This window comes from Coregonus lavaretus (assembly GCF_964263955.1).
Source record: "Coregonus lavaretus genome assembly, chromosome: 30".
NCBI lineage: Eukaryota > Metazoa > Chordata > Actinopteri > Salmoniformes > Salmonidae > Coregonus > Coregonus lavaretus.
This window is the reverse complement of record NC_140017.1, coordinates 4735549-4763048: the sequence shown is the minus strand read 5'-3', so window position 1 is coordinate 4763048 and position 27500 is coordinate 4735549. Positions and strand designations below refer to the sequence as shown.

Here is a 27500-nt window from a genome sequence, read left to right as displayed (position 1 = left end):
CCCAGTTATTCTGCTCACATAGTGGAGGGACAGTACCACCCACACAGCTCAAGGGCTGGATGAGGGATGAGAGCTGAAAGCAAAATGCTGTACATTGAATGTCAAAACTTCCCTTCTCTTGGCACTTTGTATAGGCTACCTCAATATTGTTCAAATTAATTGACCTACAGATATTTAAAAAGCTGACAACATGCTTACTTAGTGCTGGAGTATTATGTTGCTAGTGTTGGATACTTAGCAATTACTACCCAAGCACTAAACAAATCATATAGATAGCCACTAGAACTTTGAAATAAAACATACATGAAGACACTAAGATCGGAACAGTTTAATATCATTTGGAAAAAAAAGAAAAAACCCAAGTAAAACAGTTCATTTAAATTTGACAAAACAATAATACGAAGTCTTAGAAGTCTACCTCACAATGCCTGGACCTAATAGAAAATCGGGGAAATGAAAATAAACAAAATAACATGACATTTGACTCTGCCCCTTTCTACACCAACAACCCTGCTTATCAGCCCAAAAGTCCTTTCACAGTAGCTGCACATCTTTCCCTGACCTCCCAAGACAGATCAGAAGCAATACATGTGATGATGCATTGGTAATGAAAGGTATGCAAATCAAAGTGTAGATCAATCCCCCCACTCCCTTCCCCTTAACCCAACCCCAACCCCTGGGCATTCTGGAATGGTGTCCATGTGAATGCTTAGTATGGCCGGTCTCTTCTGTCTTCTCTATGGTCACCTCTGAGGGAAGAAGGGGGAAAACAATAGACCCATAGTAAATTATATTACTATTAGAGCAAAATCAGACAAAAAAGTAACCCTAATTCAATATTCTACAGTTCACTTTCACATCTCAGGTATGCCATCTTCTGGTCAAATGTCTAACTGCATGGGAGGGAAATGACACTAATCAAATTTACCTTCCTCCCATCTTGTAGCCCCTGTCACCACCATATCCACCTCCGCCATAACCACCGCGGTCACCACCGCGGTCACCTCCACGGAATCCCCCACGCCCTCTGTAGCCACCGCCCCTGTCACCACCATACCCTCCTCTGCCTCCACCACGATCTGCAAACACAAACCAGCCATTAGAGCAAGTTCTCCTACACAGCAGTAATAATAGTTTATAGTATTAGTGGTTAAATTACTCAACTACCCCCTATAGTGTACCTGACACCCAGTTCTCTCTACAAAAGGCTCATAGCAATATCCATCATCACATACCTCCTCCGCTGTCCCCTGGTTTCGGTGTGCCACACTTGTTGCATTCGTATCTACGCGCAAAGTTCATGTTGCCACAAGAACTGAAAAGGGGAACAATTGTCAACCATCACATTCAAAGATGTAGCCATTCCATATCAGAACAGAATTCAGTGGCACATACAATGTGCAATGGATGACTCAATTGTGTCTGCCCCGCTTCAAATAAAATATTGCAATAAATACCTGTTAGGACATGGCCAGTCCCCTCCCTTGATGTCAAAGTTGGGTCCACCACCACCACCACCTCCTCCTCCTCCTCCAAACCCACGTCCACGACCACGGCCGCCAAAACCTAAAAGAGACACATCAAACACCACTTATTTAAGTGCAAGGGACAAAAGACCTCTGAAGGCCTAGCTTCAACAAATGGGTTCCAAAAACCCATTTATGGGAAAGTAATTTCCCAGAAACAAATAATTATTGTGGCTTGCAAAAGCAGCCACACTTTAAATTGTACCACATATTTCTGACTTCTAGTTATTATTTGGGCTTGGGAAGCAAGAGTCCCCACTTTTAATCTTTTACATATTTCTTATAGTTATTCTTTAGCACGCTACTCCTCGTACACCGTTTAAGCTAGAAACGCCATTCAAACTTTAAAACGTGTAGACCGGTCAGGATGGAGTTGCTTGTATATAACTTTGATATCTTCTGTACTTTTTAAACCACTAAGCTTTTTGTCCATCTTAATTCACTTTCATGGGACTTTTTTCAGCATTCTAAAGGTCCCATTGTGACGACTTCCAACATTCCATTCACTGTAAATGCAATAATGCAACTTGGCACAAATCAGCTACTTTGCCCACTTTGTGAACAACATAAAAAGTTAGTGTATAACATTTTCCTCTACTATTCTGCTATTCAAATCTGAACAAAAATGTTTAACGATCAAACGATACAGCTATTTTACTAACCGCATCAACATTTTCTCTAACGTTTTTTAAAACTGAAATTGACCACTTCCCCAAAACGTTAGAGCGTATGAAATCTTCATCTACTTCTCTGCTATTCAAATCAGAAAGAATATCTGCTACCAATACAGCGGTTTCAGTAACCGCATCACATTTTTCCCCAAACACGTGAAATTGACAACTGTCACAGGACTTTAGACTTAAACTTAGAGGGTATGACATCTTGGTCTACTTTTCTGCTATTCAAATCAAGAATCAGAAAAAGAATTATCTACTACCAATCAAAAGTTACAGCTGTTTCTCGGTATTGAGTGACAAAGTAGCTAGCAGCTCTCATGCCTTGTCATTGAGCACACCAAATCGAGCCATTGCCATGGATACTCACAGGCAAAAATGATGATGAAGAGGGTGATTGAATTTAGAACAATAGAGTAATGATGAAAAGGCTGGAACCCCATTATAAATGGTTGAGTATTTTTTTAATTTTCTTTGGAGAGCTATAGGTCTGAAATGGTAAGACCTACAGAGATCAAACTTGGTGGGATGGTGTAAAATGATGCATGAATACATCTCGTTACACGTGGTGCAACTGCCAAATGGTGGCGCTATGAACCACCTTGGACTTCAAAAAGGTCAGCCCCACCTCATCGTTCAACCTACAGTCTTGGAATTTGGCACATCGGTTCCTCTTCCCAAATAACAAATTTGCCTCTTGGACCAATGATGTCACCGTGATGGATCATCCACCATTTTGAAAATGGTATAAATGTTTCAACATCTTTTGACAACAATAAACAGATTTCTCCAAAACTTGGATGTACAATATCTATAGACCAATATCCTTACATGCATTATAAAAACGAGTTGGAAATGGTTCAGGGGAACAGAACAATACATTTTTAAGGAACATAAATGGAACCTGGAACGAAAGTGATCCATACTGTTCCGGAACAGAACCGTTATTTTACGCTTCAGGCATTTTTTTTACCTATTCTCACAACAAAATGCAACAAAGCACATATGGAAAGCCCTCTTTCACTCAGAAACCTGTGTCTGCATGCAAGCAGAAAATCTTTGCCAGTGCGTGTGCAGGCTACCTGCCCCTCCCCAGTATAGGCTACAGTACTGTAGTTACAAGCGTGATTCAGAAGATGGGGAGAGCGATTTTTAATTAGCTAGAGAAGAATGGATTAACTTTTTCAATGCTGGTTAAGGATACGATAGGCCTAGTTATCACATTTCACATTGGATTTATAAACTACAAAAAGGTAAGACGTGTTTTTAATTATGGTGCCGCTCTGCACACACAAGCTTGTTAGCTAGATAACTAAAGATTGTTAGTTACCTCGCTAGCTCAAAGAACCTTCAAAGTTCCTCCATAGAAGCCGCTCCTCCTAGGTATAATTCTGTGGACCTAATTCAAATAATGCATGTCATAAGAAGACACCCAAGACTTTAAGTCGCATCATGTGCCATAAATTGGACAGACAAGTGTAGGCTATCACGCATGTAAACAACTATACTGAACAAAAATATAAAACGCAACAAGTATTGGTCCAATGTTTCATGAACTGAACTAAAAGATGGCAGAAATGTTCCATATGCACAAATAGCCTCTCAGATTTTGTGCACTAATGTGTTTACATGCCTGTTAGTAAGCATTTATCTTTTGCCAAGATAACACATCTGACAGGTGTGGCATAAACAGATTAAAAAGCATGATCATTACGCAGGTGCACCTTGTGCTGGGGACAATAAAAGGCCACTAAAATGTTTGGTCACACAACACAATGCCACAGATGTCTCAAGTTGAGGGAGCGTGCAATTGGCATGCTGACTGCAGGAATGTCCACCATATTTGTTGTCAGAATTGAATGTTAATTTCTCTACCATAAAGCACCTCCAACTTCGTTTTGGAGGATTTGGCAGTACGTCCAAAAGGCCTTAGAACCGCAGACCACTTGTAACCACATCAGCCCAGGACCTCTACAACCGGCTTCTTCACCTGCGGGATTATTGGAGATCGGCCACCCGGACAGCTGATGAAACTGTGGGTTTGCACAACCAAAGAATTTCTGCACAAACTATCAGAAACCGACTCAGGGAAGCTCATCTGCATGCTCGTTGTCCTCACCAGGGTCTTGACTTGACTGTAGTTCAGCACCGTACCTGACTTCAGTGGGCAAATGCTCACCTTTGACGGCCACTGGCACGCTGGAGAAGTGTGCTCTTCACGGATTAATCCCAGTTTAACAGACAGCATGCAGACAGCGTGTACGGCGTTGTGTGGGTGAGCGGTATCTGATGTCAATGTTGTGAACATAGTGTCCCATGGGGGCGGTGGGGTTATGGTATGGGCAGGCATAAGCTACGGACAACGAACACAACTGCATTTTATCGATGGCAATTTGAATGCACAGAGATACCGTTATGAGATCCTGAGGCCCATTGTCATGCCATTTATCCACTGCCATCACCTCATGTTTCAGCATGATAATGCACTGCCCCATGTCGCAAGGATCTGTACACAATTCCTGGAAGCTGAAAATGTCCCAGTTCTTCCATGGCCTGCATACTCAGACATGTCACCCATTGAGCATTTTTGGGATGCTCTGGATCGACGTGTACGACAACATGTTCCAGTTCCTGCCAATACCCTGCAACTTCGCACAGCCATTGAAGAGGAGTGGGACAACATTCCACAGGCCACAATCAACAGCCTAATCAACTATGCGAAGGAGATGTGTCGCACTGCACGAGGCAAATGGTGGTCACACCAGATACTACTTGTAAGTCGCTCTGGATAAGAGCGTCTGCTAAATGACGTAAATGTAAATGTAATACTTGGCTCATCATGCTCTAGCGACTCCTTGTGGCGGGCCGTGCGCCTGCAAGCTGACCTCAGTCGTCAGTTGAACTGTGTTTCCTCTGACACATTGATGCGGCTGGCTTCCGGGTTAAGCGAGTGGGTGTTAAGAAGCAGCGCGGCTTGGCGGGTCAGGTTTCGGAGGACGCATGACTCGACCGTCGCCTCTCGAGACCGTTGGGGAGTTGCAGCGATGAGACAAGATCGTAATTTAAAATCGCCATTGGAAATCACCAAAATTTAAGAGAAAAAGGGGGTAAAATTACAAAAAAATATAAAAAAAAAGAACACTAAATGATACAATCACTATGAGGTTAAAGTGCAGACTCATCTTTAATTTTAGGGTATTTTCATCCAATCAGGTGAACAGTTCAGAAATTACAGCAGTTTTTGTACACCCCCTGCCCAATTTTAGGGGACTAAAAGTATTGGACCAAATTCATGTGTATTAAAGTAGTAAAAAGTGAAGTAGTTGGTCCCAGTCATAGCACGCAATGACTACATCAAGCTTGTGACTGTACAAATTTGTTGGATGCATTTGCTGTTTGAAGATGGTCATACCAAGGACCATTTAGCTATATGATTTAGAATTGTTGCCCTCCTTGAATTTTGCCTTCCTGCTAGTAACCCATAGAAATGCATTGAATGACAGATTCATACATGTCAAAATAAATCAAAAGGAAGTTTGTTTTAAAGTGTCTGTCCTATATCTGAGAGAAAGATCAGGAAATTATTCATATTTTTACCCATATAAAACTTTTGGCACTTAACTATTTCCATATGTGTGCCTTTAGAAAGTATTCATACTCCTTGACTTAGTCAAAATGTTGTTGCGTCACAGCCTGAATTCCAAATGGATTACATCGATTTTTTTCTCTTACCCATCTACACACAAAAGTGAAAACATGTTTTTATAAATGTGTGCAAATTTACAGATCTCACATAAGTATTCACACCCCTGAGGCAATACTTTGTAGAAGCACCTTTGGCAGCGATTACAGTGGTGAGTCTCTAAGAGCTTTCCACACTTGAATTGTGCAAAGTTCTCATTCTTTTCAAAATTCTTCAACCTCTGGTCGTCTAGCATTGATCAACAACCAATTTGACAGTTTCAGTTCTCGCCATAGATTTTCAAGTAGATTTAAGTAAAAACTGTAACTCGACACCCAGGAACATTCACCATCTTCTTGGTAAGCAACTCCAATGTAGATTTGGCCTTGTGTTTTAGGTTATTGTCCTGCTGAAAGGTGAATTAATCTCCCAGTGTCTGATGGAAGTCAGACAACCAGGTTCTTGCATGTGCTTAGCTCCATTCCATTTCATTTCTTTTTTATCCTAAAAAAACGTCATAGTCCTTTACGTTTACAAGCCTACCCACAACATGACGCAGCAACCACTATGCTTGAAAATATGGAGTGGTACTCAGTAATGTGTTGTATTAGCCCCAAACATAACACTTTGTATTCAGGACAAAAAGTGAATTGCTTTGACACATTTTTTGCAGTATTACTTTAAAGCCTTGTTGCGAACAGGATAAATGTTTTGGAATATTTGTTATTATGTGCAGGCTTGCTTTTCCTGCTGTAATTTATGTTAGTATTGTGGAGTAACTACAATGTTGATCCATCCTCAGTTTTCTCCTATCACAGCCATTAAACTCAGTAACTGTTTTAAAGTCACCACTGGCCTCGTGAAATCCCTGAGTGTTTTCCTTCCTCTCCGGAAACTGAGTTAGGAAGGAAGGCTCTATCTTTGTAGTGACTGTGTATTGATACACCATCCAAAGCGTAATTCATAACTTCACTATGCGCAAAAGGACATTCAATGTCTGTTTTTTTTCTTCCCATCTACCAATAGGTACCCTTCTTCGCAAAACCTCCCTGGTCTTTGTGGTTGAATCCGTTTGAAATTCACTGTGCGACTGCGGGACCTTACAAAAATGTGTATGTGTGGGGTACAGAGTTGGAGGTAGTCATTCAAAAATCACTTATTGCACACAGACCCGAGTCCCTGCAACTTATGTGACTTGTTAAGCACATGTGTACTCCTGAATTTACTTAGGCTTGCCATATCAAAAGGGGTTGAATACTTACTAATAAATTACAAAAAACAATTCCAATTTGCCATTATGGGGTATTGTGTATAGGCCAGTGACAAAAATCTAAATGTAATGCATTTTAAATTCAGGCTGTAACACAATAAAATGTGGAAAAAGTCAAGGGGTGTGAATACTTTCAAATCACTGTACTTCCATTCATTGTTTTAACTGGTACTGGGCTACCTTCAGAGGAATCTTGTGAGGCTTGTGGGCGTCCTAGAGCAACACCGACATGTGCTTGTTCGAGAGTCTCACCTTTCCATAGAGGGGTCATATTAGTGTAGCCCAAACTGTTCGGACGCTACAGACAGAAGTTGGCAGATCGGCGGTACCAACTTCAGACGAGCCTCGCCACAATTGTGGGGGTCGTAGAGCAAAACGTGAGAGTCATCTTCCCATATAGTGGTCATATTAGTGTAGCCCAAACTGCTCGGACGCTTCAAACGTTTTCTTGAAAAGACCGATTTTCAGGCGCTCTCATGGCCTGACAAACACCCCTGTAGCTCTGCCACCTTCCACCGCAGATGTGAAAGGCCGCCATTGGCATTCATGCTAACCACACCACCCGCGTTGGTGTGTGAGTGTTGCAAAATAAATGTACACATACATGTTACTCAATTTCATACAAACGTCTCGCACGAGGCAACGAGCGTCTTCGTAACCAGGCGCTAAAAAAGAACTTGGTTTTTAGGAGCATATACCCACATGGGTGATTGAAAGATGAATGAGGGTCACACTCCGGTATTGTTGGTGGTGGTAATGCACCTTAAAGTTGGTTGCCAACTATAACACACCCACAGAAGAAAAATGAACAAGGAGAAAAAAAAAAAGGGGAAACCTAGTTTGTTTATCTGTGGACTAATTGCCGGAGTAGAGAACACACGATTTTGTATGACTCAACATGGGTCAAAATTCTACGAAGACCAGGCAAAAAATAAAAAGATTTTAAAAAACACCATATGCATTTCAGGTAAAATAACAAACCAATGTTTATTTTCAGGACAACTTAGCTAGCAACAGCAGGCTAGCTAAATGACCCATCCCAAACTGTATATAGTTGGTTTTGGTATTTTAACCTGAGTGTCATGAACGCACAGGTTCTGGTGGGGATAGAGAAAACCAACATGCGCATGATGGTGCACACAAACGCTAATTAGATATCCGTGGGGCGAATTTGTCCCAATACTTTTGGTCCCCTAAAAATGGGAGAACTATTTACAAAAAGTGCTGTAATTTTTTACCTGTTCACATTTTAGTCATTTAGCAGACGCTCTTATCCAGAACGACTTACAGGAGCAATTAGGGTTAAGTGCCTTGCTTAAGGGCACAGACAGATTTTTCACCTTGTCGGCTCGGGGATTAGAACCAGCGACCTTTCAGTTACTGGCACAACGCTCTTACCCACTAAGCTTCCTGCCGCCCTATATGGATGAAAATACCCTCAAATTAAAGCTGACAGTTTGCACTTTAGTCATTTCCCACTGGTCATTTCAAAACCAAAGTGCTGGAGTACAGAGCCAAAAAAACAAATTCACTGTGTCCCCGTATGTATGCATGCACGCACACACACACATTTACACTGTGTAATACATTCGCAAACAAACTATGGATAGGGTTTATTCTCCGATGGTCGCACCTGAAACCTTGCTAAACTAACGCTAACGTTAGCTCGCTAACTGAGACCATCAGTCTCAGCAGTTTCATTAAAATTTTTATAACAAATGTGACAAAAAAATAACATTGAACAAATCAAACTTAGTTCACACTAAACTTACCGGAGGCCATTCTCTTTTCTTAAAAAAAAAAAATTTGATGAATCACTTTTCTACAAATTAAAAACCCAGTAACATCAGCGCACAGCCGCACACACACTGCAGCAATTATGAACTCTGACCTGATGCTGAGATGAACCAACTTCTGAGTTAATTGTTTTACATTTTCTTACGCATAATAATAATTTGAAACCAAGTAACCTTCAAAACATGTGTGCTGAATATAGCTTTGTTCGTATTTAATGTGTAAAATATCTAGCACATTAACAGTAGTTTGATAGACAATGAATACCCCTATTGTTAGATAATGGTATGTTCCATGTAGCGCCGTTTTCTTCTTTCTGTTTTATTTCATCTTCATCAGCCCATCGCATGGGAACGATTGACTTGGAGGGAGCTAGCCCAGAAGGGTATACTATCAAGCAGGATCAAGGAGTTAGCCGGCTAACTTGCAAATATATTCTCAAATAACTTTGTATTTTTTGTTGTTGTTGAAAGATAAGCTTCAAAATGGCCATTGTGGTCCTCTGTAGCTCAATTGGTAGAGCATGGCGCATGTAACGCCAGGGTAGTGGGTTCGATCCCCGGGACCACCCATACGTAAAAATGTATGCACACATGACTAAGTCGCTTTGGATAAAAGCGTCTGCTAAATGGCATATTATTATAATAATATCAAACATTAGGAACACCTTCCTAATATTGAGTTGTGCGCACTCCCCCGTCGGGACATGGACTTTACAAGTTGTCGAAAGCGTTCCACATGGATGCTGGCCCTTGTTGACTCCAATGCTTCCAACAGCTATGTCAAGTTTGCTGGATGTCCTTTGGGTGGTGGACCATTCTTGAGACACACGGGAAACTTGAAAACAAACTGGTGCACCTGGCACCTACTACCATACCCCATTCAAAAGGCACTTAAATATTTTTTCTTGACCATTCACCCTCTGAATGGCACACAAACAATCCATGTCTCAATTGTCTCAAGGCTTAAAAATCCTTCTTTAACCTGTCTCCTCCCCTTCATCTACACTGATTGAAGTGAATTTAACAAGTGAGGGATAAGGGATCATAGCCGTCACCTGGTCAGTCAGCATTTCGCAATACCCCGGTTTACTGCCCAAACCTAGATCAAGCTAGAGACACCAAACCATCTTTCACATGTTCAGGCTATCCTATCCACTGCCACAAAAATACTTTCGAAAAGCTGAAGTCAAAATGTTCCTTCATGGAAAATGTCCATCTAGTCTTTAGCATTAAGATCATTCGTCCATTACCTATTAGGGGCGTGCAGCTTTCCATTTCAAGACGATTCGATTTAGATACTTTTTAATTTGAAACGATGCGGTGCGATTCAGTATGATTAGAGGAACAAATCTATGAGATTGTTCGATGCGAATAGATGCGCTAACATCGGTTGCATAAACGCTTGAATTTCCTATTCTAAATTAAAATCTGCTGCTGATGGCGATCAGGTGCTGGATCTTTCAGAGCCATCTTTTCTGAGATGTGTGTGAGTGAATGATGTATTTGTGTATGGTGTATGTACGCACCGGAGCTGAACCATAGGGGAGACTGGGCATCTACCACCCCACCTCAGATAAGGGGGTGGGAGAAATTTATGCTTTCTGTCCCCCCCACTTACGATCTCAACTCGTCACCCACTAATTATCTTGTCATTTTTGCAGATAAGTGTTTGAGCTAGTTATGTATCAATATTTACATTTAAAATTTAGCTTTTCTCAGAGGTTCTCTTCTCCTCCCGGTCGCGTCGACCATGTAGTGTGGCTCGCAAAAGTGATCGCTGTCCTTGTTACAAATGTATCAACTTTACACTAAAAATGACTAAATACACTGATTGGGGAACATGAACAATCCAAATAAAATCTAAATGATTTAAGCCCAGATCTGCAGATGAGTAGTGTCTCCGGTAGCATACTTTGATTCCGTTAAAATTTTATAATAATAATAATAATAATAATAATAATAATAAGCCATTTAGCAGACGCTTTTATCCAAAGCGACTTACAGTCATGCGTGCATACAGTTTATGACAATTACCTAGCAAATTACATTGGTTGTCACCAAGCACACGCACAGATGGGGCTCTCTACCTGTGCAGAGCACACGCCCCTTTGCCCTTCCCGTCTCCAAAGTGCCCCTTTTCAGTGGTAATATAACCCCCACACAAAATGACAAAGCAAAAACTGTTTTTTTATACATTTTCGCAAATTGAAAGACATAACATTTACATAAGTATTCAGACCCTTTACTCAGTACTTTGTTGAAGCACCTTTGGCAGCAATTACATCCTTGAGTCTTCTTGGGTATGACGCTACAAGCTTGGCACACTTGTATTTGGGGAGTTTCTCCCATTCTTCTCTGCATATCCTCTCAAGCTCTGTCAGGTTGGATGGGAAGCATCACTACACAGCCATTTTCAGGTCTCTCCAGAGATGTTCGATCGGGTTCAAGTCCGGGCACTGTCTGGGCTACTCAAGGACATTCAGAGACTTGTTCCGAAGCCACTCCTGCGTGGTCTTGGCTGTGTGCTTAAGGTCGTTGTCCTATTGGAAGGTGAGATCCTGAGTGCTCTGGAGCAGATTTTCATTAAGGATATCTCAGTACTTTGCTCCGTTCATCCTTCTCCCGATCCGGACTAGTCTTCCAATCTCTGCTGCTAAAAAACATCCCCACAGCATGATGCTGCCACCAACATGCTTCACCGTAGGGATGGTGCCAGGTTTCCTCCAGACGTGACGCTTGGCATTCAGGCCAAAGAGTTTAATCTTGGTTTCATCAGACCAGAGAATCTTGTTTCTCATGGTCTGAGAGTCCTTTAGGTGCCTTTTGGCAAACTCCAAGCAGGCGGTCCTGTGCCTTTTACTGAGGAGTGGCTTCCGTCTGGCCACTCTACCATAAAGGCCTGATTGGTGGAGTGCTGCATAGATGTTTGTCCTTCTGGAATGTTCTCCCATCTCCACAGAGGAACTCTGGAGCTCTGTCAGAGAGACCATCGGTTTCTTGGTCACCTCCCTGACCAAGTCCCTTCACCCCTGATTGCTCAGTTTGCCCGGGCAGCCAGCTCAAGGAGTCTTGGTGTTTCCAAACTACTTCCATTTAAGAATGATGGAGGGCACTGTGTTCTAGGAGACCTTCAATGCTGCAGAGGTTTTTTGGTACCCTTCCCCAGATCTGTCCCTCGACACAATCCTGTCTTGGAGCTCTACGGACAATTCCTTCGACCTCATGGCTTGGTTTTTGCTCTGACATGCACTGTCAACTGTGGGACCTTATATAGACAGGTGTGTGCCTTTCCAAATCATTTCAAATCAATTGAATTTACCTCAGGTGGACTCCAATCAAGTTGTAGAAACATCAAGGATGATCAATGGAAACAGGATAAACCAGAGCTCAATTTCAAGTCTCATTGCAAAGGGTCTGAACACTTAAATTTGCAAAAATGTCTAAAAACCTGTTTTCGCTTTGTCATTATTGGGTATTGTGTGTAGATTGATGAGGGGGAAAAAATAACTTCATCCATTTTAGAATAAGGCTGTAACGTAACAAAATGTGGAAAAAGGGAAGGGGTTTGAATACTTTCCGAATGCACCGTATGTCTTAAGATAAGCAGCTGTAACGTCACACTGCCTTCAATATTATAGGATGAAGATGCAACATTTCATGTTGGGGGGGGGGGGGGGGGGGGGGGGTCCGCAATTTCTGTACCACTCCTTTTTGGGCAGCGTGGGTCAAAACGTTTGCAAACCACTGGGATAGTGGCAACAAATGAGTGGGGTTGGATATAGTAATGGTAGGCTACATTATTTCTTACATCTATTTTGACTAGAATTCTGTTGGTCCTGTTGGTTAATAAGTAACATTTATTCCAGTTCAAAATAGTTGTGTAAAATACTTCACTAATCAGATTGTTCTGCTTTCCCCTCAAGGAGTCTGTGACCGTGTTTTTTTTGGGGGGAGTGCCCTTCTTTTGTTTGAGCACATGCCCCCTCCAAAAGGTCTGAGCACGGCCCTGGTTGTGAATTAACTAATAAAGCCTAATGTTGCACAATCCATTTCACAAGCATTTAAATGCTGAAGATGCTGCACAGATGTGCAAAAATCAGGAATAGGCCTACCGCCCATTGGAGTTTTACTGCCCGATCCATGCTACATTTGCACTTATATCTTAAACATTTGAACCAGATTCCGATTCGTATCGGTGAATCGTTATACCCCTATTGCCTAACAATGGATTGAAAGCTCATCTTTAGCACAAAGACAATCTTGTGTTTTTGGGAAACTCACCCACGGGTAGTTTGGGTGACAAACATTTGAATGGTTTGTCACCCAAAAGTGAATGAAACTTACCACCACCTCCTCTTCCTCCTCCTCCTGCACCGCCACCCCTCTGCGTGAACTCAGCTCTTCTGGTGGCAAAAGACACTTTGAGGGGTTTCCCTTGGAATTCTTTGCCTAGAAGAAAATGGACATCAATGAGAATGGAACAGAAGAACTGTACACAGCATATGTGAATGGGATTAGAGAGCACACCCTTACCGTCAAACCACTCAATGGCCGCTTTGGCAGAAGGTGGATCATCAAATGAGACCGTGGCCTCTCCCTTCAGTCTCCCAGTAGCCTTGTCAGAGTACAGGTTGATCATGGGCAAGCCAGTCTTCTTGTTCAACTATCAAAACAGGACACAAAGGTTAACACGGGGACACAAATCTGGGCAGCCATGAGGACTGGGAAATACCAGGGACCTCACGATAAGTTATTATCACGATACTTAGGCGCCAATATGTTACGTATTACGACTCTCACAATTCTATATGTATTGCGATTCGATACTGTGATTTTATTGCGATTTGATGTTCCAGACATATTGCTCACCATACAGTGTATTAAAGAGTTCAATCTTGGTTTCATCAGACCAGATAATTTTTTTAATGTATTTATTATTTATTTAACCAGGTAAGCCAGTTGAGAACAAGTTCTCATTTACAACTGCGACCTGGCCAAGATAAAGCAAAGCAGTGTGATAAAAACAACAGAGTTACATATGGGGTAAACAAAACAAAGTCAAAAATACAACAGAAAATATATACAGTGTGTGCGAATGTAGTAAGTTATGGAGGTAAGGCAATAAATAGGCCATAGTGCAAAATAGTTACAATTTCGTATTAACACTGGAATGATAGATGTGCAAAAGATGATGTGCAAATAGAGATACTGGGGTGCAAATTAGCAAAATAAATAACAATATGGGGATGAGGTAGTTGGGTGGGCTAATTTCAGAATGGCTGTGTACAGGTGCAGTGATCAGTAAGCTGCTCTGACAACTGACGCTTAAAGTTAGTGAGGGAGATAAGTGTCTCCAGCTTCAGAGATTTTTGCAGTTCGTTCCAGTCATTGGCAGCAGAGAACTGGAAGGAATGGCGGCCAACGGAGGTGTTGGCTTTGGGGAGATATACCTGCTGGAGCGCAGACTACGGGTGGGTGTTGCTATGGTGACCAGTGAGCTAAGTTAAGACAGGGATTTGCCTAGCAGTGATTTATAGATGACCTGGAGCCAGTGGGTTTGGCGACTAATATGTAGTGAGGGCCAGCCAACAAGAGCGTACAGGTCACAGTGGTGGGTAGTATATGTGGCTTTGCTGACAAAACGGCACTGTGATAGACTACATCCAATTTTCTGAGTAGAGTGTTGGAGGCTATTTTGTAAATGACATCGCCGAAGTCAAGGATCGGTAGGATAGTCAGTTTTACGAGGGCATGTTTGGCAGCATGAGTGAAGGAGGCTTTGTTGAGAAATAGGAAGCCGATTCTAGATCTAACTTTTGATTGGAGATGCTTAATGTGAGTCTTGAAGGAGAGTTTACAGTCTAACCAGACACCTAGGTATTTGTATATTGTCTCCCGAGTGGCGCAGTGGTCTAAGGCACTGCATCGCAGTGCTAGCTGTGCCATTAGAGATCCTGGTTCGAATCCAGGCTCTGTCGTAGCCGGCCGCGACCGGGAGACCCATGGGGCGGCGCACAATTGGCAGAGCGTCGTCCAGAGAAGGGGAGGGAATGGCCGGCAGGGATGTAGCTCAGTTGGTAGAGCATGGCGTTTGCAACGCCAGGGTTGTGGGTTCGATTCCCACGGGGGGCCAGTATAAAAATAATGTATGCACTCTCTAACTGTATGTCGCTCTGGATAAAAGCGTCTGCTAAATGACTAAAATGTAAATGTAAAGTAAATGTATTTGTAGTTGTCCACATACTCTAGGTCAGACCCGCCGAGAGTAGTGATTCTAGTCGGGTGGGCGGGTGCAAGCAGCGTTCGGTTGAAGAGCATGCATTTAGTTTTACTAGTGTTTAAGAGCAGTTGGAGACTACGGAAGGAGTGTTGTATGGCGTTGAAGCTCGTTTGGAGGTTTGTGAACAGTGTCCAATGAAAGGCCAGATGTATACAAAATGGTGTCGTCCGCATAGAGGTGGATCCGAGCATCACCAGCAGCAAGAGCGACATCATTGATATACACAGAATAGAGTCGTCCCGAAAATTGAACCCTGTGGCACCCCCATAGACGGCCTGAGGTCCAGACAACAGGCCCTCCGATTTGACACATTGAACTCTATCTGAGAAGTAGTTGGTGAACCAGGCGAGACAGTTAGAGAAACCAAGGCTATTTAGTCTGCCAATAAGAATGCGGTGGTTGACAGAGTCGAAACCCTTGGCCAGGTCAATGAAGACGGCTGCACAGTACTGTCTATTATCGATCGCGGTTAAAATATTGTTTAGGACCTTGAGCGTGGCTGAGGTGCACCCATGACCAGCTCGGAAACCGGATTGCATAGCGGGGAAGGTACGGTGGGATTCGAAATGGTCGCTGATCTGTTTGTTAACTTGGCTTTCAAATACTTTCGAAAGGCAGGGCAGGATATATATCCATAGGTCTGTAACAGTTTGGATCTAGAGTGTCACCCCCTTTGAAGAGGGGGTGACCGCGGCAGCTTTCCAATCTCTGGGGATCTCAGACGTTACGAAAGAGAGGTTGAACAGGCTAGTAATAGGGGTTGCGACAATTACGGCAGCTAATTTTAGAAAGAAAGGGTCCAGATTCTCTAGCCCAGCTGATTTGTAGGGGTCCAGATTTTTAAGCTCTTTCAGAACATCAGCTGTCTGAATTTGTGTGAAGGAGAAGCGGGGGGGCATGGCCAAGTTGCAGCGGAGGGTGCAGAGCTGGTGGCCGGGGTAGTGGTAGCCAGGTGGAAAACATGGCCAGCCGTAGCAAAATGCTTGTTGAAATTCTCGATTATTGTAGATTTATCGGTGGTGACAGTGTTTCCTAGCCTCAGTGCAGTTGGGAGGAGGAATCTTGTTTCTCATGGTCTGAAAGTCCTCTAAGTGCCTTTTGGCAAACTCCAAGCGGGCTGTTATGTGCCTTTCGCTGAGGAGTGGCTTCGTCTGGCCACTCTACCATAATTGCCTGATGTGCTGCATAGATGGGATAACTTTCCAGAAGTACAACCATCTCCACAGAGGAACTCTGCCTTTCCAAATAATGTCCAATCAATTGAATTTACCACAGGTGGACTCCAATTAAGCTGTAGAAACAGCTCAATGAAAACTGTTCTCGCTTTGTCATTATGGGGTATTGCGTGTAGATTGAGGAAAACAATTAATTTAATCAATTTTGAATATGGCTGTAATGTAACAATGTGTAAAAAGTCTGAATACTTTCCAAATGTCGGCTGCAGAGAGAGCATGAGAACATTTATTTTGATCAGTCATGGAAATAAAAGTGTAGAAATCTACTATGTCCCAAGGATTTAGGGAATGGGAAGAGAGAGGGCTTTGTAGAGTCAATTTGTTTTTATAATTTCAAGAAATCCAGGAGGAATTAATTATATCCCAAACAAATTTTCATAGGTACCTTCAAGTAAGGCAATTCATTGTTAAAAAACGATTGTTACAAAAAATGATTACTCCTATTGACGAGATTATTGAATTACTTCATCAAGTGGACAACATCGGAACCGTTTCAAATGTATAAATCAATATCCTTATCATGCAAATACTTTCTTTAGATAATCTTAGGAACATGACAGGTTGAATTACAGGTGCAAATATCAGAGGAGAGTTGGGGGAATATGGAAAATACTATATAAAGCCACTACATGTAACAGAACAATGGAGTTTCAATTCAAAGTACTACATCGTTTCCCCCCCCCCCGATAAACGTATTAATATAATGAAAAAATGAATATCCGCTATGTGTTGAGGCAGTGTGGTACTTAATCACATATTTTAGCAATCCAGTCTTCATTTTGTTTGGGAGACAATTCTGAATAATTAAATTACTGGATACAATGTAGTAGTCTAGCTTACTGTAGGCTATTTGGAATATGAATCAACTAGGCCTATGAGCTTGTTTTAGATATCCATCAAGTTAGGTCTGACTAGCTACTAGGCTAACATTCATTCAACATGCCTTGTCATTGGTGAACTGACTATTATCACATCATTAGCAGCCTACTGTTGATATACAGTTATATCAAGAGGACAGATCAATAACTGACTAATTAACATTGGCCTACTAATCTATAGTCTAACAACTTTCTGTAAAGGACGGTATTAGCGGAACAGCTCTCTACCATGTCCACTTACATGAAGTATCTACGCCTTATTGGGTAAGGGCTAAGGGGTTGCCAATCCATACCTTAATGATCCCAATCTGTTTGAAGTAGTTGCCCACTTCATCACTTGTGACGTCTTCTCCCAGTCCCTGGACAAAGATGGTGTTGTTGTCAGAGTTGTCCTGCTCCCCGCCGCTGCCGCTACCTTGGCTACCGCCGCTACCTCCACCTGGGGACAAACATCGAGGTACTACTCAGCAGATGCATCCCTTGAACCAGCCTGTTGTTCTGTGGCATTTGCTTGTGAGAGACTATAGGTCAGTGTTCGTCTGGCATGATTGCAGGAAGAGTCTAACCATAGATAGAATTTCAGGGCAACAAGAAGCAAACAAGCATGTGCAACTCACTTGGTTCATCCCTTGAGCCGTAGTCTCGAGGACCTGAAACACAACAAACGGGAAAGGTGGGGAAAGCCATTAGAAATTGCACTTCGTACACTACACAACTGCATTCAACATCCATACAAACAAGAATTAATCAACTCTCTACCAATACAGTGTATGCATGAAGCTACTTTAAAACATTTCGAATAAGGCAGTTTACAGCTCTCTGCTGCAGTGTTTCGAGACAGTTGCATCATTTATATCAACACCTTGCAACATGGGCAGAAATGTTTGAGTTTAGAAGAGAAATAAAAAAATAAAAACCTCCCGTTTCTAGACAGTTTCCTTCTTCGCCACAGCACACTTCTCATCTTTGTAATTTACATTCAACCTTGTCCTCATGCAACAATATCATTATGTATAAACTTTATGCTTCATGTGCTAAAAGATCTAAAGAGCATTTATGAGAAAACCCCCTCCATAAGAACAATAGGTGGAGGCCCTTGAGGTTTGGACAAGAAAAGGGTGGCATTCAGTTTGTTTTGCTTTCTTTCTCACTCCCTTTTGCTAATCAACCTTTTTCCTCCCCAACCGAGACAGTTCTGATGCTCGTCACTTACCACCGTAATTTTTGTAGCCACCACGGTCACCACCTCTGCAGAGGAAAAATTGTAGATATGATGGGTTTCCTTTGTCCCAACAGAGCTCAAAGCTCCCCTACATCCCCATCAGTATGCACTCCTGCCATGGTGTGCGACTATCGTGGAAATTTCTCCCCACTTACATGGGAAAGTGTTATTCTTGGACGTTTTAAGATCAATGGACAAAACTAGGCAGAACTCCCAGGTAGGTTCTGATGAGTGAAGAGGCACTTATGGCTAATGTGTAAATTTAGATTGCTACAAAGACCAGATTAGCTTAGAGTATTCAGTTGGCTAATGTTTTTGGATAAAAGGTACTGATAGGTCGAAATGGTTTGAATAGCTGCGGCACTCGACAAGTCGAGTGTTCTTCCATTGAGTGCTTATATGAGCTCCATTAGCTGAGGTCCAAGTTTTATTTCATTCACTGAAACCTGTAGTATAAAATGTAGATCCAAAGTTAACACAATGCAAATGTCTCCATGTCAAATATACAACACTTAAATGAAACCTGTTGATGTACAGCAGCTTACAATGTTCCTTGGGTTTAACTTGTTAAAATAAGGTCACTTCAAGAACAGATCACTCTGGGGGATTGTTTCAGTCGTTCATGAGGCGGTTCTCAAAGCAACAAGGGTGGGGGGGGGTGCAAAAATAATCTTCACTCCTTGAGATCGGCTAGAATAGTCTTAACTGTGCAGAGACAATTAATGGTTTTCATTAGCAAATAGCACCCATCGTAGCAGATCTTAGATTGAGGCCACGTTTGATATACATGTGCTGAAGCATTCAAACCTGCCTCTGATGTCTATTACTTGTCAGGAACCATGTCAAATGAAATCTAGATTGTCAGCAATTTTGAGAATGTGACAGCACTGCAGCAGAACTACTGTACTCGTTATTCAATGCCATTACTAACGTGGTTGTTAAAAGCTTCCAGTTACAAATAATGTCTCAATTTCAAATGATAGCCATGGATAAAATAAGTAATCTTGCTAAAATAATGGTTTAGGCTAAAGGTCCTCTACACTTAAAGCTACTTGGCCAAGATCTATAATTGCTTGTCAAATACAAAACGTTTTTCAGAACTGCTCTTGTAGAGATAGCAATGTGAACCGATCACTGGCAAGCGAATGAATGTCCTGACTATTATATTCAACAGCCTTGTTAATGAAGATGTACAAAAGCTGGGGTCTACAGGATCCTTGGCTGGTGAAGTGACTTAATCCTCATAACCCTATGTAATTCATAAAGGGGGTCAGGTGAACAGTGTCCACTGAACTCCTTGCACCACAGGTGTCAGCAGCAGACACCCCACCATGTCATCTGTCCCACAAGCCTTTTGAGCTTCATTTACTGCCATTTGCTAGCAAGGCCATAATCAGCTAGAACATTACATGCATATTTATGATTGAGATGGAATACAAGTTATATCCTCACAGGTCATTGAAACCATAGAAATATAATTCAAATTGTATGAGTGAACCCTCAGGGTGAAACCTCCTGCACATCTAGGGCTGGGCGATATCTAATTTATGTTTTAACTCGATGTTCCAAATACCTGCATTGCAAGAATTAAGGTTTTTATTTTTGTTCGTTTTTATGAACGTTGTGTGTTTTTGGTCTCGTCTCCTTCGCTCCTTCCCACTCAAACACCAAGCCCCTCCCCCTGTCACTCACAACAAAGAAGATGGATAACTGCTTGTTGTCAGAGGAAGAAGTTTAAACACGCTATTTGCATTTGAGGTTTGGTCTAACAAAATAGTTTTGTCGCGCGCACAGCATTGCGGTACCGCTAGCATAATTTTTCCCACAGACTTATGTGCTACCTGTCTGGTCTGTTTCATAAATGTGCAGTGAGCATAAAAATACACATATATATAACGGAATTGGCAACTCATTCTCATTCTGAGAAATAAGCATCTTCTTATTCAGGTAGGCCACTTGATTTCAATATCTAAACAAAGTGAACAGGCAGGCTGTTGTTCAAACAGTTGGAGATGGACAGGCAGGTCGATTCATAACAGTTCAACTGTTCTACCTTGTTAGCAAGAAAATAGATCCAAGTTGGCTAGACTTGAAATATAAAGATCAGCTGGCTACTCACTAGCACGTGGGCTTGTGCTTGAGCCCTTTGTTCATTTGCTATAATGCCTGTTACAAGAAGTTGGTCATAATTAGTGGATGTGCACTGTTCTTGTTAAATTTGTAACAAAAGTTGGATTTTCATAGACAGTCTTTAAAGCCAGATCAGTGTTGATTGCAAAAAAAGCTGGTTAAACTATTTATGATAAAATAATTAAATTATTAGTAGGTCTTATGGTTGTGGAAGGCTTACATTCAGTCTAAGTATAATTTTACAAACCCTGAATTCATTAATTATTCCTGACCGTTTGAAATGCAGTGTATTGACCTTCAATTGCGCAACAAAGCTTATTTAGAGAACTTTAAAAATCAAGATGTACCTCATGAATCGTCCATTGTTTGGAAAAATTTGAAACGATTTTTAGGCCCTATCGCCCAGCCCTAAGCACATCCCAGGTGAAAATAGGTTGGGGGGGGGGGGGGGGGGTCTGGATGTATGAGGTATGGGATGATGGATCAGAATGTTTATATCATGCATTGCGTTGGAAGGAACATCTACCTGGCATGGGTGTTGCAGAAGTACCTTGCGGGTGGTCACGCTCTGGAACTTACCCCATACCGGATGGAGGGCCGCCTCTTCCACCCCTGTCGTATCCCCCACGCTCGTACCCACCACGCCCTCGGCCTCTATACCCGTCAGAAGAGCCCCTGTCTGAGCCCCCATCATCTCCACCATACCTCCTGCCCTGACCGCCTTCACCTGGGGCAAAACACAGGCACACAAGCCCTTTGAGTTATGTGGTGTTGTCTTTCTTTGAACACGTTTGTATTTCCTGTTTTATATGTATGGCACTTTGTTTTATATGTACGAGATTATTCTGCAATGAAAAGTGATTTATTATTATTAGAGGCATTCAGCCATACTTAAACAGTCCAGACTTTGGCAGATCAGTCTTGGCCAAAGACCGCTATGAATTGCTGATCCTCAGACCAAAAAAAAAAAGTATGCAGACCTTTGCAGGCCATCTGGACAATTGATCATTCAAAATCAGTGCCATGTAATATATAAATGGATACAATAACTAACCTTCACTTCGACCTCTGTAGCCGCCTTGAGATTGTCCATAAGAGCCGCCACCGTCGGCACCGCCATAGGAACTTGGCTGACTGAATGACGACTTGTCAGCACCACCATACCTTGAGAAGTTTTCACAATTATTCTCTTGAGACACCAACAAAGAGTTTAATAATGAACAAAACATATTACTGAAAGGTAACATTTGCAATGATATTAGACCAGTAGAAAGGTAAAGTACGCAACTGCAAGTAATACTAGTTTTATGTAGTGCCAGTGGCCTTACCCAGCAGCGGTATCCGAGCCTTGTTGCCCATAGCCATCATAGGCAGGCTGGCCATAACTTGCCGCCTGTGTTGTTTGGCCATAACCCTCTGCTGGAGAAACAGAAAGGGAAATGTTATGTATTAAAAACAGCAACTTCTAGACCTCAAATCATTTCCCATGACTCTCTATAAGTTGAACATACCAGACTGTCCATAACCAGCATAACTCTGTCCACCATACGAGCCACTTCCATTTCCTTGACCGTAGCCCTGCAATATGCATTGAATTGTCATTATATGAACAAAAGTGGGATGAAATAGCATACAGAAAATAGTTTCAAACAATACTCCGAAAAATTGAGGGGCCACACATACCTGCCCGCTTTGCTGAGCAGGAGGATAAGTTCCATAGCTGTGGGAGGGAGAGGTAAAGTTAGATATCTTAAAGACATTCTCTGGTAATTTTGTATACTTTTTAGCCAGTAGTTCTGAAAGTAGCACTCACGAGCCAAAAGTGGTGACCGAAAATGTGCGTACTACGTCACATATGTGCACCACGTCATTGCTCCCCCCTTCTGTCTCCACTGAGCCGTTGGGCCCGCCCGGCAACCTCATTGGATAACGCTGGGCAGGCCTCGTGCTAGCTGTCACTCAAATGACAGGGGCTGAAGCTCATTGGCTAGAACTAGAATTGCTAGGGGGCTGGCCCACTTGGGGGGAAATGTAGGGAAAATTGCGCGGCACAGCTTCAAGAAAACAGTTGCTTTCAAACGAGGGATTTCGTGACTAATTGAGGAAAGACAGTTATTCTGCTCATAGATCATGCATAAACGAACTACACCGACACATCCCACCCAAAGCGGGATGTTTAAAAAATACTTTGTCATCGAAGTACCGGAACATGTCTTTAATGTGTAACATGTACACACCTTCAACAACTAATTTGGAAGTCTCTCTCTAAAGCACAAAGTCAGAGATGTCAACTTATGGCCGAGTTTGTTGCTACGACATTTAATAAATTTAACCATAACTTAGCTTTTGGGACACATCGTGAGTCTATTTGTTGGACTCCCTGAGTTGTGCGTCATTCTGGTGGCTGGCCATGGGAAATAACCCTACCACAATATAGTCGGCTTACCTAAAAACATTCCCAGTCAACAACGGCATATGCAAATCTCTTGGAACTCTACTTACCAGATGTAAAGTGAAAAGTGTCCCTCGCTATCAAATAAACATCTGAATCCAACTATTGTCCAAACAGTACCATATTCCTGTAGATTTACATTTTAGTCATTTAGCAGACACTCTTATCCTGAGCGACTTACAGTTAGTGAGTGCATAAAAAAAAAAATCATACTGGCCCCCCGTGGGAATCGAAACCACAACCCTGGCGTTGCAAACACCATGCTCTACCAACTGAGTTACATCCCTGCCGGCCATTCCCTCCCCTACCCTGGACGACGCTGGGCCAATTGTGCGCCGCCCCATGGGTCTCCGGGTCACGGCCGGCTACGACATAGCCTGGATTTGAACCAGGATCTCTAGTGGCACAGCTAGCACTGCGATGCAGTGCCTTAGACCACTGCGCCACTCGGGAGAACAACTGGCTGACCACGCACCTCACACAATACTTCCTACCATGAAATCTACCACTGTCTAGACAGCAGAAAAATGGTGTGGTTCGTCTGGTAAATAGAGTTCCTAGAGATTATACATATGCCTTTGTTGACAGGAAACTTTTTTTTGGTGTAGCCTGCTATATTTTGGTAGTTTTTTATTTTCTTCTGTCAACACCCACCAGTACGATTCACAATTCGAGTCCAACCAATACACACTCCCGAAGTTGTGCCCCAAAGCTACCATAACTGGGGATATGCCTACTATCAATTCATGACATTCATAAATTCATGACATTCAAGACATTTCAAGTGATCAAGCATTGTGTGGCTAATTGGATAGTTTAGAAATAAACTATTGTGTATAACTAAATAGATAGGTTTCATGGAAACTTGAAAACACTGAGTAGCTAACGTATTCATTGTAATTTGACGTTACCTTGGAGCGCCAGGCTGACCGTAGCCCGAATCTGTGAACGAGAAGGATATGGGTGAATGGGTGGGAAAATTGCTACAACTAACGTTAGCTCTTTGGCTAACTGAACTAGTCACCTAATATGAATGTTAGCAAAGATTTTCGTATCAATCTGGACGTAAACCTGTAGCTAATTTATCTAACTAGATTACTTTCGTTTATATTGATATCAAGTAAACTTAGTTAGCTTTGTAAGTTGTGATTTAACGTTAGATGTGAACAACATTCAGTTATCATAAAGATAATGCACTGCAGGTCAATATGAAATGTATATAACTACGCGGTGAAAAAAGCAGGCCTTGGATAGCTAGCTAACGTTACATAGCTAAGGTTACCTCGCTAGATAACTTCCGTAGCCAATAATATACACGTTACTCGTTGACTAGCTAACAACGTTAGCTTGCTAGTTAGCAAGGTGCTAACAGGACCACGCTGCGCGACAGAAATGGCGGTCACTTCTCATCTAAAAGATACACTAAACAATGAGCTAGATGGTCAAGCGAGTCAAAATAACTACGTGTGGTTTTACAGAAAGCGGCATACGTTACATATATAAAAAGGGTAATACATTCGCAAACAAACTATGGCTAGGGTTTATTCTCTGATGGTCGCGCCTGAAACCTTGCTAAACTAACGCTAACGTTAGCTCGCTAACTGAGACCATCAGTCTCAGCAGTTTCATTTAAAATGTTATAACAAATGTGACACAAAAAAACGACATTGAACAAATCACAAACTTAGTTCACACTAAACTTACCGGAGGACATTCTCTTTTCTTAAAAAAATTCGATGATTCACTTTTCTACAAATTAAAAACCCAGTAACAGCCGCACACACACTGCGGCAATTATGAACTCTGACCTGATGCTGGGATGAACCAACTTCTGAGTTAATTGTTTTACATTTTCTTACGCATAATAATTTGAAACCAAGTAACCTTCAAAACATGTGTGCTGAATATAGCTATGTTCGTATTTAATGTGTAAAATATCTAGTGCCACAGCACATTAACAGTAGTTTGATAGACAATGAATACCCTATTGTTAGATAATGGTATGTTCCATGTAGCGCCGTTTTCTTCTTTCTGTTTGATTTCATCTTCATCAGCCCATCGCATGGGAACAATTGACTTGGAGGGAGCTAGCCCAGAAGGGTATACTATTAAGCAGGATCAAGGAGTTAGCCGGCTAACTTGCAAAAATATTCTCAAATAACGTTTTTTTTTTTTTTTTTGAAAGATAAGCTTCAAATGGCCATTGTCTCAACAACCTAAAATACATGAGTTTAGCTTGCTTAAAGGGGAAGTTCACCTATTTTTACGTGGCTTTATTTTCACTCTTTCTGTGCTTGTAGTTGATCCCCCAAACATTTTTTTTTTACAGAGAAAATTGGTTGTCACATTTTGCTGAGTCCAAAACAACTCATATTACATCAGAATCTCATTCTGGATCATGTATCTGCACTCAATTACTTACTTTCCCACTGTTTGAATGATGCAGTTAACAATAAAAATACGCAAATATGGATTTTGGAACATTCTTAAAAAAATGTAGTGCAGAGACATTATCCTGAATGAGATTCTGATGTAATATAAGTTGGTTTGGAGTGTTTTGTAATATGCTAAGATACATTTTCATAATGCATTGTAGTCTATGGCTAGTGATGACTAACAAAACAAAAAATATATTTAAAAATAATCATAGTAACTGTTTGGGAGATCAACTACAAGCACATAAAGAGTGAAAATAAGGCCACAAAAACTTCCCCTTTAAAGAAACAAAAAATCTATAGATATTTCTGGTTATCAAAGTTAGCCGGGGTATACAACAAAGTATACCCCCTTGGTGGCCTTGTGTGTGTGATATACCTAAGTTGAGACTAGTTGTGTGACCAGTTATTATGCCTCCATCCACCCCCCAAAAATGTTTTCTATCCAATGTTGATCTTGTCTCATCGCTGCAACTCCCCAACAGCCCGAGAGGTGAAGGTGGAGTCATGCGTCCTCTGAAACATGACCCACCAAACCGAGCTTCTTAACACCCGCCCGCTTAACTCGGAGGAAACACTGTTCACCTGACAACCGAGGTCAGCCTGCAGGTGTCCGGCTCGCCACAAGGAATCACTAGAGCATGATGAGCTAAGTAAAGCCCCCCCAGCCAAACCCTCCCCTAACCCGAACGACACTGGGCCAATTGTGCCCTATGGGACAATTGTTGTGATACAGCCCGGGATCGAATCCGGGTCTGTAGTGATGCCTCTAGCACTCTGCGCCACTCAGGAGGCCCCCATCAAACATACTTTTATCCATCTATCCATCACCCAACTGGTCTTCTTGCATCTGTCGTGGAAATTACCACCAGGGACACTCAAAGTAAATTTTAAATGAATCATCCTTTATTATCAGAGCGCTGGAGAGGTTCCAACCAACTCAATGCACCATACTACACATGTCAATCAGGAGCTCTGCTGGGGCAGTCCCAGCAGTTGTCTTATATACGGCTATACACAGACAAGTTATATTTGCATGATTTAGCATAATTAATTAATTACCGTTTTGTTTCATTCATGAGAGCACCAGCTGTTCCGGATGACTATGTGATCACGCTCTCCGTAGCCGATGTGAGTAAGACTTTTAAGCAGGTCAACATTCACAAGGCCGCAGGGCCAGAAGGATTACCAGGACGTGTACTCCGAGCATGTGCTGACCAACTGGCAAGTGTCTTCACTGACATTTTCAACATGTCCCTGACTGAGTCTGTAATACCAACATGTTTCAAGCAGACCACCATAGTCCCCGTGCCCAAGGACACTAAGATAACCTGCCAAAATGACTACCGACTCGTAGCACTGACGTCTGGAGCCATGAAGTGCTTTGAAAGGCTGGTCATGGCTCACATCAACACCATTATCCCAGAAACCCTAGACCCACTCCAATTTGCATACCGCCCCAACAGATCCACAGATGATGCAATCTCTATTGCACTCCACACTGCCCTTTCCCACCTGGACAAGAGGAACACCTACGTGAGAATGCTATTCATTGACTACAGCTCAGCGTTCAACACCATAGTGCCCTCAAAGCTAATCACTAAGCTAAGGATCCTGGGACTAAACACCTCCTGCAACTGGATCCTGGACTTCCTGACGGGCCGCCCCCAGGTGGTAAGGGTAGGTAACAACACACTGCCACGCTGATCCTCAACACGAGGGCCCCTCAGGGGTGCATGCTCAGTCCCCTCCTGTACTCCCTGTTCACCCATGACTGCATGGCCAGGCACGACTCCAACACCATCATTAAGTTTGCCGACGACACAACAGTGGTAGGCCTGATCACCGACAACGATGAGACAGCCTATAGGGAGGAGGTCAGAGACCTGGCCGTGTGGTGCCAGGATAACAACCTCTCCC

General features: G+C 42.3%; 1 protein-coding gene across 2 annotated transcripts; it reads right to left on the bottom strand.

Moving 5' to 3' along the window:
- Nucleotides 1–313: 313 nt before the first annotated feature.
- LOC311105953 (RNA-binding protein EWS-like) lies at nucleotides 314–24960 on the bottom strand. Of its 2 annotated transcripts, XM_084148191.1 has the most exons (16): nucleotides 24850–24960; nucleotides 24057–24087; nucleotides 22377–22413; nucleotides 22205–22271; nucleotides 22022–22112; nucleotides 21748–21857; nucleotides 21273–21420; nucleotides 18555–18589; nucleotides 17959–17991; nucleotides 17635–17780; nucleotides 13482–13611; nucleotides 13293–13397; nucleotides 1458–1566; nucleotides 1236–1315; nucleotides 929–1079; nucleotides 314–749 (listed from the first exon to the last, which is right to left on the bottom strand). In XM_084148191.1, exons 1-16 carry the CDS (start codon nucleotides 24857–24859, stop codon nucleotides 710–712), a joined length of 1323 nt encoding a protein of 440 aa, XP_084004317.1. In that variant the 5' UTR covers nucleotides 24860–24960; the 3' UTR covers nucleotides 314–709. The 2 variants fall into 2 exon arrangements, with proteins under 2 accessions (XP_084004317.1, XP_084004318.1); XM_084148192.1 differs by lacking the exons at nucleotides 18555–18589; nucleotides 21273–21420 and having other exon boundaries at nucleotides 24850–24955.
- Between the last annotated feature and the right edge of the window lie 2540 nt (nucleotides 24961–27500).

Coding starts and splice junctions, on each gene's coding strand:
- LOC311105953 (XM_084148191.1), bottom strand. Junction 18,590..21,272: donor GGCCCTCCATCCGGTATGGG/GTAAGTTCCAGA, acceptor TTTCCTCTGCAG/AGGTGGTGACCGTGGTGGCT. Junction 17,781..17,958: donor CGGCTCAAGGGATGAACCAA/GTGAGTTGCACA, acceptor GTTTGTCCCCAG/GTGGAGGTAGCGGCGGTAGC.